Below are 15,459 nucleotides of genomic sequence, written 5' to 3'. Positions count from 1 at the left end.
TCCATATTTCAAAGGCTTTATTCTGGCAGCGGAGCTGGCAGGAGCCCCCCACTCTGGGGGGGCAGGTTGGGCCCCCCCTTTCGCACCCCACAGCTTCAATGGGGACATGGGGGGGGCAGGACGGAGGGAGGGGTTGGGGAAAAGGGGGGGGTTGGAGCCCTCGTTGTGGACTGGGGGGGCACTGGCTCAGGATGCCCTGGGGGTGGGGGGTGGGAACAAGGGGGTGCTGGGGGTCGTGACCGTCTGTGGGCCAGATCTGGCTGCCAAAGGCTCCCACGGAGGGACCCCCCCGGGGGAGGGGGGGCTCAGCTGGCCAGGACGTCGGAGGACTCAGACACCAACTTGCCATCGCGGGTCTCGATCTTCTTGATGACGATGGCGCGGGACTTGGTGAGGGCCGAGCTCTCCAGGGCGGGGGGGGGCACGGCGTAGCCAGAGCTGGCGAAGGAGGTGCTGAAGCCCCCCCCAAAGCCCCCGCCGAAGCCAGCTGCTGGGGGAGGGGGACAGTCGTGAGCACGGTGGCACCGGGTGGTGTCACCCAAGGTGGGGGGTCCCGGCCTCCACCACCCCCCCCCCCCCCCCCCTCCGCCTTACCCGAGTACCCCGTCGTCTTGGTGTGGATGCTCAGGTTTTGCATGCCAGACTCCAGCCTGCCGGGAGAAATTTGGGGGGGGTGTGGGGGGACACAGACACATGACACACGCTGAGTGTCAGGGTGGGGGCTAAGGGACATGCCCAAGGGCAAAGGGGGAGGCGGTGGCAGAGGGGGGTGGGCTCCTCCTTGTCACGGCCACAGCTCTGAGCTGCGGATACCCAGGGCGGGGCTGCAGGGTGCCCGTGGGATGCCGGGGGGTGCCCCCACCTGCTCTCCTCGCCCTCCAGCAGCTTCCTGTAGGTCGCGATCTCGATGTCCAGGGCCAGTTTGACGTTCATGAGCTCCTGGTACTCGCGGAGCTGCCGGGCCATGTCCTGCTTCGCCTTCTGCAGAGCGGCCTCCAGCTCAGCCAGCTTCCCCTTGGCGTCCTTCAGGGCCAGCTCCCCGCGCTCCTCCGCCTCCGCGATGGCCGTCTCCAGGCTGGCTCGCTGCAACACACACCCACAGCGGGGGGGGGGGGGGGTGGGTGAGAGGGAGAAGGGGCTGGGGGGGGTCCCTTGTGCCCCTCACCCCCAGTGCTCCAGCATCCCTGTGCCTCAGCACAGTTCCAGCATCCCACAGCACCCCTGTGCCTCAGCATCCCTCACCCCCGGCATCTCTCAACCCCCAGCAGCCCCCACGCACCAGCGCCCCTCGCCCCCCCAGAACCTCCCGTGTCCCAGCAACCCCCACCCCCAGCACCCCTCGCCCCCGAGAATCCCATGTCCCAACGTCCCTTGCCCCCCAGTAGCCCCTGCACCCCCCATGTCCCACCATCCCTCGCCCCCACCATCCCCTATGCCCCCCCCCCCCCACCTCACCCCCCCATTATCCCCCACACCCAGGCTGTGGCCCCCCCCGCATCTCCAGGATAGCTCTGATCCAGGGCTGCCGAGGGTAGGGGTCCGTGGGGTCCATGGGTGGCTGGGGGGGGTCTCAAGGCCCAGAGGGGCCCCCGGGGGGGGGGGGGGGAGGGCGGCAGCGGGAGGAGCGGGCAGCGTCTCCCCACTTTCCCACCCCGGGGGCTGTTCCCAGACCTGGTTCTTGAGCGCCTCGATCTCCGCCTGGATCCTCTGGATCAGCCTGTTGAGCTCGTTGATCTCGCTGCGGGTGTTGCGCAGGTCGTCCCCGTGCTTCCCGGCCGTCGTCTTCAGCTCCTCGTACTGTGGGGACCGGAGCGGGCAGGATGGAGACAGGACACCCCAAAATTGGGGAGAAAAGAGCCGGGACGTGCCCATGCCAGGGGGGATGCTCCAGGCTGGGCTGCGGTTGGGTTTGGAGCCGGGATCCCTCCCACGCAGCAGCCGCCCGCTCCGGGGCAGGGAGGGTGTTTGCCCGGCCGAAGCCTCAGGGAGGAGGAGGAGGAGGAGGAGGAGGAGGAAGGAGCCTGCGCTTCCTTCATCCCAGAGCGGGGAGCAGCGGGGAGCGGCGGCGGGGGGAGGCGGGAGCTCACCTTGATCTGGTACATGCTCTCGGCCTCGGCGCGGCTGCGGTTGGCGATGTCCTCGTACTGCGCCTTCACCTCGGCGATGATCCCGTCCAGGTCCAGGCTGCGGTTGTTGTCCATGGAGAGGACGACGGAGGTGTCGGAGATCTGAGACTGCAGCTCCCGGAGCTCCTGCGTGCCATGGAGGGGGGGGGGGGGTGCAGGGCTGAGCACGGGCAACTCAGCACACGTGTGGGCTCCCCCGCCGAGGGAGGTGACCCCGTACCTCGTCATAGAGTTGCCTCAAGAAGTTGATTTCGTCGGTCAAGCTCTCCAGGCGCGACTCCAGCTCCACCTTGTTCATGTAGGCTTCGTCCACGTCCTGGGGGCAGAGCAGGCGGCCCGTCAGCCCCCCCCCCCCGTCCCTCAGCACCCCCCTCCCCAGCGCTGCTCGGCCCCTGCCAGACCCCGGGTCACCTTTTTGAGCAGGACAAACTCGTTTTCCTTCTCGGTGCGGTGGTTGATCTCTTCTTCGTACCTTGGGGAAGAGCAAAGGGCTTGGAGCTGGGGATGGGGGGGGGACAGGGATGGGGGGACATGGGGACATGGAGGTGTGGGGATGTGGGGACACAGGGACGTGGGGACTGGGGATGTGGGGACACAGGGACATGGGGACATGGGGACGTGGGGACATGGGGATGTGGGGACACAGGGATGTGGGGATATGGGGACACGGGGATGTGGAGATGTGGGGATATGGGGACATGGGGACATGGGGGTGCAGGGACATGGGGGACACAGGGACATGGGGACATGGGGGACACAGATGCAGGGACACAGGGACATGGAGACATGGGAATGTGGGTTTTTGGGGGACACAGAGACACAGAGACATGGGGACATGTGGGTGTGGGGACATGGGGGTGTGGGGACATGGGGACGTGGGGACATGGGGACGTGGGGATGTGGGGATGCGGGGGAACACGGAGACATGGGGACATGGGGATGTGAGGCTATGGGGGACATGGAGACACGGGGACATGGGGGTGTGGGGATATGGGGGTGCAGGGACATGGGGGACACGGGGACATGGGGATATGGGGGACACAGATGCAAGGACACAGGGACACGGGGACCCACCCACCAGTATGTCCCTTGCAAGGCCAGTGGAAGAACCACCCTCCCCAGGCCAGGCCACCCCAGCGACAGCCAAAGGGGACGCTCCAGCCCCACCCCGACACCCCCAACCACCCGCCAACGCCTCGGGCACACGGGGACACGCTGCACCCCACGGCGGGGGCCACCACCCAGGGGGACCGTCACACCCCCCCAACCCGCCCCCCCCCACCCCACCAGACACCCTGGGGAGGGGCACAAGCAGCGGGGGAGCAGCCCTGGCAACCCCGGCCGCAGCGTGGCCACGGGACGGGACTGACTTGTTCTTGAACTCCTCCACTAGCCCCTGCATGTTGCCCAGCTCGGCTTCCAGGCGCAGGCGCTCCTGGCCCAGGCCCTCGAGCTGGCGGCGCAGGCTGGCGATGTACGCCTCGAAGAGCCCGCTCATGTTGCTGCGGGTGGTCTTCTGGGTCTGCAGGAGGCTCCACTTGGTCTCCAGCATCTTGTTCTGCTGCTCCAGGAACCGGACCTGGGGGCAAAGGTGGGGGGAGAGGGGTGGGGGGGGGGGTCAGCATCACCCCCTCCCACCCGGGGAATCCCCCTCCCCGGGATGGGCTCGGGTACGTGGGGTGGGTCATGGAGGGGGGGTGCTCGGTGCTGGTTTGCAAGGGGCAGAGGGTTGAGTGGGGGTGAGGGTGGGGTGCTGGGTGCAAATCTGGGGTGCTGGGTGCAAAAATCTGCGGTCCTGGGTGCAAATCTGGATCTGGGGTGCGAGGGGTGGGGTCCTGGGTGCAAATCTGGGGTGCTGGGTGCAAATGTGGGGTCCTGGGTGCAAAAATTTGGGGGTCCTGGATGCAAATCTGGATCTGGGGTGCGAGGCTGGGGTCCTGGGTGCAAATCTGGGGTGCTGGGTGCAAAAATCTGCGGTCCTGGGTGCAAATCTGGATTTGGGGTGTGAGGCTGGGGTCCTGGGTGCAAATCTGGGGTGCTGGGTGCAAAAATCTGGGGTTCTGGGAGCAAAAATCTGGGGTGCTGGGTGCAAAAATTTGGGGTCCTGGGTGCAAATCTGGATCTGGGGTGCGAGGGTGGGGTCCTGGGTGCAAATCTGGGGTCCTAGGTGCAAAATTCTGGGGTGCTGGGTGCAAAAATTTGGGGTCCTGGGTGCAAAAATTTGGGGTCCTGGGTGCAAATCTGGATCTGGGGGTGCGAGGGTGGGGTCCCTGGGTGCAAATCTGGGGTCCTAGGTGCAAAATTCTGGGGTGCTGGGTGCAAATCTGGGGTGCTGGGTGCAAAAATTTGGGGTCCTGGGTGCAAATCTGGATTTGGGGTGCGAGGGTGGGGTCCTGGGTGCAAATCTGGGGTGCTGGGTGCAAAAATCTGGGGTGCTGGGTGCAAATCTGGATCTGGGGTGCAAGGCTGGGGTCCTGGGTGCTCCTTTGCAAGGGGCAGAGGGTGAGTGGGGTGGCAGGGGGTGAGGTTGGGGTCCTGGGTGCAAATCCGTGGTGCTGGGTGCAAAAATTGGGGGTGCTGGGTGCAAAATTCTGGATCTGGGGTGTGAGACGGGGGTCCTGGGTGCTGCTTTGCCGGGGGCAGAGGGTGAGTGGGGTGGCAGGGGGCAGCTGTGGGGTCCTGGGTGCACATTCAGGGTCCTGGGTGCAAACCTGGGGGTCGTGGGTGCTCCTTTGCGAGGGGCAGAGGGTGGGGTGGGTGAAAGGGGTGGCAGGGGGCAAGTCTGGGGTCCTGGGTGCAAATCTGGGGGCCTTGGGTGCAATTCTGGGGTCCTGGGGTGCAAACTGGGTCCGGGGGACTTCTGGTATCCTGGGGTGCAAACCTGGGGTCCCGGGTGCAATCTGGGTTGCCCCCAGGGGAATCCCCATCCCCCCCACCCATGGCTGGGCCCCCCCCCCCCCCCCCCCCAGCCCGCAGTGGGGCGAGGAGCCCGGCCCCAGCGGAGCACCCGGAAGCGGGTGACGCGGAGGAAGGGTGCTGGGTGCCGGTGGGAGTGGGGGGGTGTCCCCATTGCACCCCAGGGGGGCAACACTCCCCCCCCCCCCCCCCCCCCATCCCGTCCTGCCCCAGTGCCGCTCCCTGCCCGCCGGCTCAGCCGCCATGTCCCCAGCAGTGGGAGGGGACCAGGGTGTCCCCACAGCTGCATGTCCCCAGGGGGGGCAGGAAGTCCCCGAGGGGGCCAAAATGTGCCCAAAGGGGGTCAGGGGATCCCTGGGGGGGGTATGGGTGTCCCAAGGAGGGCAGGAAGTCCGTGAAGGGGACCAAAATGTGCCCAAAGGGACCAGGGTGTCCCCAAGGGGGTCTGGACGTACCCAAAGGGGCCAGAAGGTCCCCAAGGAGGGGTAAAATGTGCCCAAAGCGGGTCAGGAGGTCCCTGAGGGGGTTGGATGTCCTCAGGGGGGGCAGGAGGTCCCCAAGAGGTCCAAAATGTGACCAAAAGGATCAGGGTGTCCCCAAGGGCGTCTGCATGTCCCCAAGAGGGACCAAATGTGCCCAAAGGGGCCAGGGTGTCCCCAAGGGGGTCTGGACATCCTCAAGGGGACCAAGAGGTCTCCAAGGGGGGCAAAATGTGCCCAAAGGGGTCAGGAGGTCCTCAGGGAGGTCTGGATGTCCCCATGGGGGGCCAGAATGTCCCTGAGGGTGTCAGGACTTTTCTGAGGGGGTCTCAATGTCCCCAGGGGGCTCAGGGTGTGCCTGAAGGGTCCAGGAGGTCCCTGAGGGGTCTCAATGTCCCCGAGGGGCTCAGGGTGTGTCTGAAGGGGTCAGAACATCCTTGAGGGGCTCAGGAGGTCCCCAAGGGAGTCTCAATGTCCCCGAGGGGCTCAGGGTGTGCCTGAAAGGGTCAGGAGGTCCCTGAGGGTCTCAGGAGGTCCCTAGGGGGGGTCCCAGCCCTCTCCCCACAGGGTCTCGCCCCAGCCCAGCCCCACCTTGTCGATGAAGGAGGCGAACTTGTTGTTGAGCGTCTTGATCTGCTCCTTCTCCTCCTTCCGCACCCGCTGGATGCTGGGGTCGATCTCCAGGTTGAGGGGGTGTCAGGAGGCTCTGGTTGACACTGACAGACGTGATGCCACCCCCTGTCCCAGGCACGACAGCTGGGCCCCGGTACAGCCCGGCTCCATAGCGGCTCCCACCGTAGCCACCGAAGGCTGAAGCCGTGCTCATCCTCATGGCGGGGCCAGCGGTGTAGGAGTGGGAGCTGAAGGAACGGCCGGGTACGGCCAAGCTGCTTCTCACTGTCTTCCTGGTGATGGTGACAGACATGGTGAGTGGGCAGGAGAGCGGGCAGGAGGGTTGCGAGACGGGCAGGAGGGTTGGAAGGTGGGCGAGAAGGTTTGGAGGTGGGCAAGAAGGTTGGGAGGTGGGCAAGAAGGTTGGGAGGTGGGCAAGAAGGTTGGGAGGTGGGCAAGAGGGTTGGGAGGTGGGCAAGAGGGTTGGGAGGTGGGCAAGAAGGTTGGGAGGTGGGCAAGAGGGTTGGAAGGTGGCCAAGAAGGTTGGGAGGTGGGCAAGAAGGTTGGGAGGTGGGCAAGAAGGTTGGAAGGTGGGCAAGAAGGTTGGAAGGTGGGCAAGAAGGTTGGGAGGTGGGCAAGAGGGTTGGAAGACAGACGAGAAGGTTGGAAGAAGGTGGAAGGAGGTTGCAAGGTGGGCAAGAAGGTTGCGAGCAGGTTGGCGGAGGGTTGGAGCGGGGCAGGGCAGAGGCAGCAGCAGGGTGGTTGCAGGACAGGCAGGACGGGCAGGACGGGTTGAGGGAGGACGGATCCAGGGCGGGGTGAGCAGCTCCGGGTTTATATCCAGGAGCTGGGGGAGGAGAGCGGGTGGGAGGGCTCCAGCCTGGGAGAGAGGCACCTGCTGCTCCTTAACCCCTTCGGAGCGGCCGGGATCCGCCGGGATCCACCGGGATCCACCGGGATCCACCGGGATCCGCCGGGATCCACCGGGATCCGCCGGGCCTTGCCGCAGAGCCGGGGCCGGATCCTGCCCACCGCGGGTGGGGAGCGAGGTCTCTGATTGTGGGGAAGGGGAGGGGGTGCGAGGGGGGGCTGGGGGTGCTCCGGGGCAGCCGTCATTCACCCAAAATGCGGCTGCCGGTGCCACCACACCCCCCCCCGTCAGCACCCACAGACCCGCACCCAGCTCGGGGGTGACAGTGACACCCCCCGGCTCGGCTCCAGCACGGGCAGGGGGTGTGTCCCCAAGGTGTGTCCCCAAGGTGTGTCCCCAACCCCTCTTCCCAGCCTCTGTCCCCAGCCTGTGTCCCCCAATCTTTGTCCCCAGCCTCTGTCCCCCAGCCTGTGTCCCCCAATCTTTGTCCCCAGCCTCTGTCCCCAGCCTGTGTCCCCCAATCTTTGTCCCAGCCTCTGTCCCCAACCTGTGTCCCCCAATCTTTGTCCCCAGCCCCTGTCCCCAGCCTGTGTCCCCCAATCTTTGTCCCCAGCCTCTGTCCCCAGCCTGTGTCCCCCAATCTTTGTCCCCAGCCCCTGTCCCCAGCCTGTGTCCCCCAATCTTTGTCCCCAGCCCCTGTCCCCAACCTGTGTCCCCCAATCGTTGTCCCCAGCCCCTGTCCCCAACCTGTGTCCCCCAGTCTTTGTCCCCACACCCCTGTCCCCAACCTGTGTCCCCCAATCTTTGTCCCCAGCCCCTGTCCCCAACCTGTGTCCCCCAATCGTTGTCCCCAGCCCCTGTCCCAACGTGCGTCCCCAACCCCGTACCCTCACCCTGTGCCCCCAGTCCACCTCCCCAGTCCCATGACCCCCAACCCTTCCCTAGCCCGTGTCCCCAGCCCCACGTCCCCAAGTCTGTGTCCCCACACCCATGTCCCCAACCCCATTACCCCAATCTACAACCCAAACCCGCACCCCCAAGCCCATACCCCACCTGTTGACCCCAACCCATGTCCCCAACCCCATGTCCCCAACATACATCCCCACGCTGGCATCCTCAGGCCCGTGTCCCCAAGCCCCAAGCCAGCCCCATCAGCTCTCTGTGACCTCCTTGTCCTCAAAGTGGGAAAAACCGGAGCAGGATTTGGGCAGCACCCCGGCAGCAGGGAGGGCCGGGATGGGGATGCAGCCGGGTGCGGCTCCTCGGTCAGGACCGGGCTTGTCCCGCGCGGAGCGGCGGGCGCTGGGCCGAGACGGCACGCGGCGCCCGGCACCTGCAGGCAGGGATTTGGAGGTTTGTTGGGTTTATTTTGTCTTTGCTTCATTGTCTTTGGCGCGGCAGGAAGGGTGGCTCTGGGGCAGCGCCGGGGAGGGCAACCGGGGATCAGGCTGATGCGGGGTGAACCCACGGAGCCACCTCCTCATCCAGCCACGGGCCTCCCCGAGGAGGGAGATCCGTCCGTGCTTCAGCCAGGCAGCTCCAGCCATCCCACCCATGCACATGCCCACGTACCCACCCACCCGCCCTCCACCCTTGGCCAGACCCACCACCCACCCAGCCTCCTAGATGTCCATCCATCCATCCATCCATCCATCCATCCATCCATCCCTCCATCCCTCCATCCATCTGTCCATCCATCCATCCATCTGTCCATCCATCCATCCATCCATCCATCCATCCCTCCATCCATCTGTCCATCCATCCCACATCCATCCATCCATCCATCCATCTGTCCATACATCCATCCGTCCATCCATCCATCCATCCATCCATCCATCCATCTGTCCGTCCATCCATCCATCTGTCCATCCATCCATCCATCCATCCATCCATCCATCCATCCATCCATCCATCCATCCATCCATCTGTCCATCTGTCCATCCATCCGTCCATCCATCCATCCATCCATCCATCCATCCATCCATCCATCCATCCGTCCAGCCATCTGTCCGTCCAGCCATCTCTCCATCCATCCCTCCCTCCTCCCTTCATCTATCCATCTCTGCCAGACCCATCCACCCTCCTAGATACCCATCTGCCCGTCCCTTTCCATCCCTGGGCAGATCCAACCACCCACCCTTCTAGATATCCATCCATCCGTCCGTCCATCCGTCCATCTGTCCATCCCTCCATCCATCCATCCATCCATCTGTCCATCCCTCCATCCATCCATCCATCCATCTGTCCATGCCATCCATCCCTCCCTCCATCCGTCCATCCATCCATCCTTCCATCCATCCATCCATCCATCCATCCATCCATCCACCCCATGACAGACCCACCCACCCTTCTAGACACCCACCCATCACCCATCCCTTCATCTGCTGATCCCCGGCCAGTCCCACCTTTATGGACCCACCCAACCATCCACCCCTGGGTAGATGCACCCAGTTGTCCACCGTCTGTCCTGCTCAGACACAACCACCCAGCCACCCCCCCCCGAATCCCCGCACGGAGCCCGTGAGGCAGGAACCACCCGGTGCAGCGCCTGGCTCAGCATCACCTTGTTGAACTGTGCTGGGGGGGTTGAGCTCCTCCAGCTTTGCAAGGGGCTCTCAAAGGCCACCAAAGCTGCGACACCCGGGAACGGGACACGATTTCCCTCCCCCGGGGTGAAAGTGGCTGTGGCCTGGGGAGGGGAGCTGCAAAGTTCTCCCACACCCCCAGAGAAGCTCTCCCACCCCCTGGAGGAGCTGCCCACCACCCCCAGAGAAGCTCTCCATCCCCCACAGAAGCTCTCCATCCCCCAGGAGAAGCTCTCTTCACCCCCAGAGCAGCTCTCCACACGCTCAGAGAAGCCCTCCATACCCCAGGAGAAGGTCTCCACCCCCAGAGAAGCTCTCCCATCTCCCACAGAAGCTCTCCATCCCCCACAGAAGCTCTCCACCCCCCAGAGAAGCTCTCCATCCCTCCCAGAGAACCTCTCCCATCTCCCAGAGAAGCTCTCCATCCCCCAGGAGGTCTCCACCCCCCCAGAGAAGCTCTCTGCACCCCCAGAGCAGCTCTCCACGCCACCCACAGAAGCTCTCCATCCCCCCCAGAGCTCTCCGTCCCCCCGGAGAAGCTTCTCCATCCCGCCCAGCTTCTCTTATCACAAAGGAATTTGCAACCCAGGCAAATACTTCCCTCCCCACCGAGATACCGCTGGCAGGGAGGGAGTGGGGCCCTGGGTGGGTGCCAGGTCCCAGCAGGGTGTTGGGACCCCCCCCGGCCGGCCGCCGCGAAGCCCCCGAGTCCCCCCCAGCGCTGCTCTGGGCGGGCAGGAGAAGCTCGACCTGCAACCTGAGGAGCAGCGGGGACTTCCCAGCCGCCCCGGGTGGCTCCTGGCCAAACCTGTCTCTGCTTTGTCCCCATGAGCTGGGGAAACTGAGGCACGGCGGGGGGGGCAAAGGGGATGGGGAGGGGGATGAAACAACAGCACCCCCCGATAGCGACCGCAGGCGAGCCCCAAATCCACTCAGCCCCACGGGTGGGTGGCCCCACACCGGCAGACAGCCATAAATCCCCCACTCCCCCCGGCCCCGGTCACCCCAGGGGGGACAGACCCCCCCCAATGTGCTTTAACCCACCCCAAAGCCCCCCGGGACCAGCGTCACCCCTCGGCGTGTTCCCCCGAGGAGCCGGGGGGGGCCCCACACCCCGTTTTGGGTGGAGGCCAAAGGTCTCCCTGGGCTTTTGTTTGCTGTGGGCTGGGTGACGGCCACGGGGACAGCGCTGACGGGTGGCACCCACTGTCCCCTGCCGGCTGCCACCCCCCAGCGTGTCCCCAGAGAGCAGGGGGGGGGTCCCGGGGGGATGCACCCCCTTCCCTATCACCCGTGCAAAGGCAGGACCCTTCGAGGGGATGCAGGGTGGTCCCCCCCTGGGTGCAGGACCCCCCTGGGTGCGCCGTAGCTGGAGCGGGGGGGTCCCCCTGGGTGCCCTGGACCCTCACCAGGAGGGACGTGGTGACTCAGGGGATGTCCCCAAGGTGCCACGTCCCTGTCCCCATGCAGGCAGGACCTCAAGGGTGCCCTTGGCTGGGGGCAGGGCGGGGGGACACAGGACCCCTCTGGGTGCCCCCCCCCCCCCCCCTCTCCTCCCCCAAGGGCCTGACCCTGTTTGCAGCAACCCCTGAGCTGGGTCTGGGAGGAGGAGGAGGAGGAGGAGGAGGAGGAGGAGGAGGAGGATGGTGGGTCCTGGCTGCAGCTTCATCGCTCAGGAATGCAGCGAGACCTCGGCCCCTGCATTAACCCTTGGGGAGCCGGGCAGGGCTCTTGGGGGGGGTGTGGGGGTGTCAAGGGGCATCCCCGTGTCCCCACCGGTTGGGGACATGGGGGACGATGGTGGCGCTGCCCCACCAAGGCCCCTGGCGATGGCTCAGGGCTCGGCCAGGGTCGCATCCAGCATCCTCAGGGTGCTGAGCACAGCCTGGGGGGGGTCCCCGGGTCCAGCCCCTGAAGCGTTGGGGGCTGGGGAGTGAGGAGCTGGGGGGGGGGGAGGGGGGAGCTGGGGCAGAGCCTTATCAGCCCCAGGACCTTCGTCTCGGGTTTATGGCCCCGAGGGGGGGAGACGCGGGGGGCGGGGGGGGCCGGGGCGTGTTTGCTCCCGGCTCGTCCATCACCCCCCGGCACGGCAGGAATGTGCCTGATAAGGGGCCGCGGTGGGGAGCGGCCCCCAGCCCCCCCCCCCCGCGCCAGCAGCAGGGTCAAGGGGTGCCCCCCACCTCCATGGAGAACCCCCAAAGAGGAGTGGAGAGGTGGGGGGGTCTTGGGGACCCCCAGGAGCACCCCCGGGCCGCATCCAGCCCGGGTGTGGAGCATCACCCCAGGGCGGGGGCAATGGGGGGGTCAGGGACCATGGGGGGGGGGGGGGGGGGGTCAGGGCATCCCTGGGGCCAAACGCTGCCGGTGCCACAGGATCAGACACCCCCGGGGGACCCCAGGGTGGGACCCCCCCCCCTGCAACCAGCCACCACGGGGACCCCAGGTGGGTGTGAACCCCAGGGTGGGGGGTGTGAACCCCAGGGTGGGACACCCCCCCACAACCAGCCACCACGGGGACCCCAGGGTGGGTGTGGACCCCAGGGTGGGACCCCCGTGGGACCCCCCGCCATGTAACCAGCCACCACGGGGACCCCCAGGGTGGGACCCCCCCCCCCTGCAACCAGCCACCACAGGGACCCCAGGGTGGGTGTGAACCCCAGGGTGGGGGGTGTGAACCCCAGGGTGGGACACCCCCCCACAACCAGCCACCACGGGGACCCCAGGGTGGGTGTGGACCCCAGAGTGGGACCCCCGTGGGACCCCCCCCCCTGGAACCACAGCCACAGGGACCCCAGGGTGGGCCCCCCCCGTGAGCTAAAGGCCACGAGGACCCCAAGGTGGGGACCCTCCCTGGGACCCCCCCCGGCGGGTCAGACACCTCGGGGACCCCCGGGCTCAGCCCCTGCCAGGGCGGCCCCAGCGCCTCCATTTCCTCGTCCCCTCTCGTCACCCTCCTCTTCCTCCCGGCGCGGTGCCACCACCAGCACCCTCGGAGGAGCCGAAATGGCGAAGGGTTGGCCCCGGAACAAAGCCCTCGGCCGGCGGCGGCGCGGGGCCAAAGCCCAGAAATGGGGCAAAAGGGGGCAAAAGGGGGCAGAGAGGGGACAGAATGGGGCAGGGATGGGGCAAAATGGGGCGAAATGGGGCAGGAATGGGGCAAAATGGGGCAAAATGGGGCGAAATGGGGCAAAATGGGGCAGGAATGGGGCAAAATGGGGCAGGGATGGGGCAAAATGGGGCGAAATGGGGCAGAGAGGGGCAGGAATGGCGCGAAATGGGGCAAAATGGGGTAAAATGGGGCAGGGATGGGGCAAAATGGGGCGAAATGGGGTAAAATGGGGCAGGAATGGGGCGAAATGGGGTAAAATGGGGCGAAATGGGCAAAATGGGGCAGGAATGGGGCGGAATGGGGCAAAATGGGGCAGGAATGGGGCAAAATGGGGCAAAATGTGGCAGGATGGGGCAGGGATAAAATGGGGCAGGGATGGGGCAAAATGGGGCAAAATGGGGCAGGGATGGGGCAAAATGGGGCAGGGATAAAATGGGGCAAAACAAGGCAGAGAAGGGACAAAATGGGGCAGGGATGGGGCATGGGGCAGAGGGGACAAAATGAGGCAAAATAGGGCAGGAATGGGGCAAAATGGGGCAGAGAGGGGACAGAATGGGGCAGGGATGGGGCAAAATGGGGCGAAATAGGGCAGGAATGGAGCAAAATGGGGCAGGGATGGGACAAAATGGGGCGGAATGGGGCAAAACGGGGCAGAGAGGGGACAAAGTGGGGCAGGGATGGGGCAGGAATGGGACAAGATGGGGCAGGGATGGGGCAAAATGGGGCAAAACGGAGCAGGGATGGGGCAAGGATGAGGTAAAATGGGCAGGAATGGGGCAAAATGGGGCAGAAATGGGGCAGGAGTGGGCGGGGGGGCTCGGGGGGGCTCGGGGGGCAGAAGGTCCGGAGAAGGGGGCAGGGACGGGCTCAGCCACTCGCGACCCGAATCTCGGGCCAAAGGCCGGAGCGGGGCCGGGGGGGGGCGGGATGGGGCCCCCCAGAGCAGCTCGTGAGAAGGGCCAAGGTGGGGGGGGGGGGGGGGGCTGGAGACACCCCCCAGCGCTGAGTCACCCCGTTATGGTGCGGCCGGAGCAAACAGGGGCGGGGCCGGGGGGGGGGGGGGGGGCAGGAGGCTGCGGGGAGCCCCCGGCACCGCGACTTCCCCCCCCCGGGGTTCTGCGGGAGGGTTTGGTTGTGCAAGGGGGGTGCTAGTGCAAGGAGAGGTGCTTGTGCAAGGAAGGGGGGGTGCTCGTGCAAGGAAGGGGGGGTGCTTGTGTAAGGAGGGGTGCTTGTGCAAGGAAGGGGGGGTGCTCGTGCAAGGACAGGGTATGGTTGTGCAAGGGGGGTCCTCGTGCAAGGAAGAGGGGGTGCTCGTGCAAGGAGGGGTGCTTGTGCAAGGAAGGGGGGTGCTCGTGCAAGGAGGGGTGCTCGTGCAAGGAGGGGTCCTCGTGCAAGAAGGGGGGGTGCTTGTGCAAGGAGGGGTGCTCGTGCAGAGGGACGTGCTTGTGCAAAGAGCGCGCTCGTGCAAAACTCCGCGTTCTCACGCCTGCAGTGGGGGTGACACCCCCCCCCCCAGCCCATCGCTGCCCTCCTTGACCCCGTGGAGCGGGGACGTGCCCCCCCCCCCACCCCCCCCGGGCCGATGCTCTGCAGATAACGCTGGATCGCGGCCCCCGCCCCGCCCCCCCCGGTGCTCCGGAGCCGCCTTTGATCAGCCCCGGGGGGGGATGAGGGTCCGGCCGGGGGGGCGGGGGGTGCACCCCGGGGGGGGGGGGAGACCCCGTGTTGGGGTGTCCCTGGGTTTGGGGTGCAGGCGGGGGGGGGGGGAGAGGCCAGGCAGGATTCCTGGAGCGGGTGGGGCAGGACGAGCCCCTCCGAGCCACGCAGGGACTGTCCCCACGGGGACCCACCCCGGCCCCACCCTGACCCCCACCCCGACCCCCGCCGGCCCCACCTGTGAACCCCAGGAACGGGGGGGGGATCGCTATGGGGTGGGTGGGAGTATCAGTGGGGTGATGTGGGGCTGGTGTGAACCGGTGGCGAGAGCTGGAGCTGTGGGGTACCCCAAAATGTGTGGGGCTGCACCCCACAGGTTATGGGGCAGACCCCCACTCCTCCGCCCTGCACCCCACAGGTTATGGGGCAGACCCCCCACTCCTCCGCCCTGCACCCCACAGGTTATGGGGCAGACCCTCATCCCTCCACCCTGCACCCCACAGGTTATGGGGCAGACCCCCACTCCTCCGCCCTGCACCCCACAGGTTATGGGGCAGACCCCCCACTCCTCTGCCCTGCACCCCACAGGTTATGAGGCTGAGCCCTGCACCCCACAGGTTATGGGGCAGACCCTCATCCCTCCACCCTGCACCCCACAGGTTATGGGGCTGAGCCTTGCACCCCACAGGTTATGGGGCAGACCCCCACTCCTCTGCCCTGCACCCCACAGGTTATGGGGCTGAGCCCTGCACCCCACAGGTTATGGGGCAGACCCTCATCCCTCCACCCTGCACCCCACAGGTTATGGGGCAGACCCCCACTCCTCTGCCCTGCACCCCACAGGTTATGGGGCAGACCCCCACTCCTCCGCCCTGCACCCCACAGGTTATGGGGCTGAGCCCTGCACCCCACAGGTTATGGGGCAGACCCCCACTCCTCTGCCCTGCACCCCACGGATTACGGGGCCGAGCCCGCCCCGGGAACAAAGGCCTTGGGCTGGATCCAGCCCCACCTTCCCGGGCGCGCAGGGGCCCGGAGCGGGGCCGTGGGGAGGTGCCGTGGGGCCGCCCTCCCCCCCTCTCGCGGCTATAAATCCCCGTCCGTC

At 66.5% G+C, this 15,459-nt stretch overlaps 1 protein-coding gene across 1 annotated transcript; it reads right to left on the bottom strand.

The window, feature by feature from the left end:
• On the bottom strand, positions 1-6,917 carry KRT8 (keratin 8). The gene is given in 10 exon segments (XM_074807824.1): positions 1-487; positions 595-650; positions 863-1,083; positions 1,672-1,797; positions 2,088-2,252; positions 2,347-2,442; positions 2,538-2,598; positions 3,497-3,705; positions 6,113-6,214; positions 6,216-6,917. Coding segments are annotated over 10 exon segments (1,449 nt in total). The 5' UTR covers positions 6,447-6,917; the 3' UTR covers positions 1-305.
• Positions 6,918-15,459: the final 8,542 nt, after the last annotated feature.

The sequence above is a fragment of the Strix aluco genome, chromosome 27 (genome assembly GCF_031877795.1).
Source record: "Strix aluco isolate bStrAlu1 chromosome 27, bStrAlu1.hap1, whole genome shotgun sequence".
NCBI lineage: Eukaryota > Metazoa > Chordata > Aves > Strigiformes > Strigidae > Strix > Strix aluco.
This window is presented reverse-complemented; position numbering and strand designations above follow the sequence as displayed.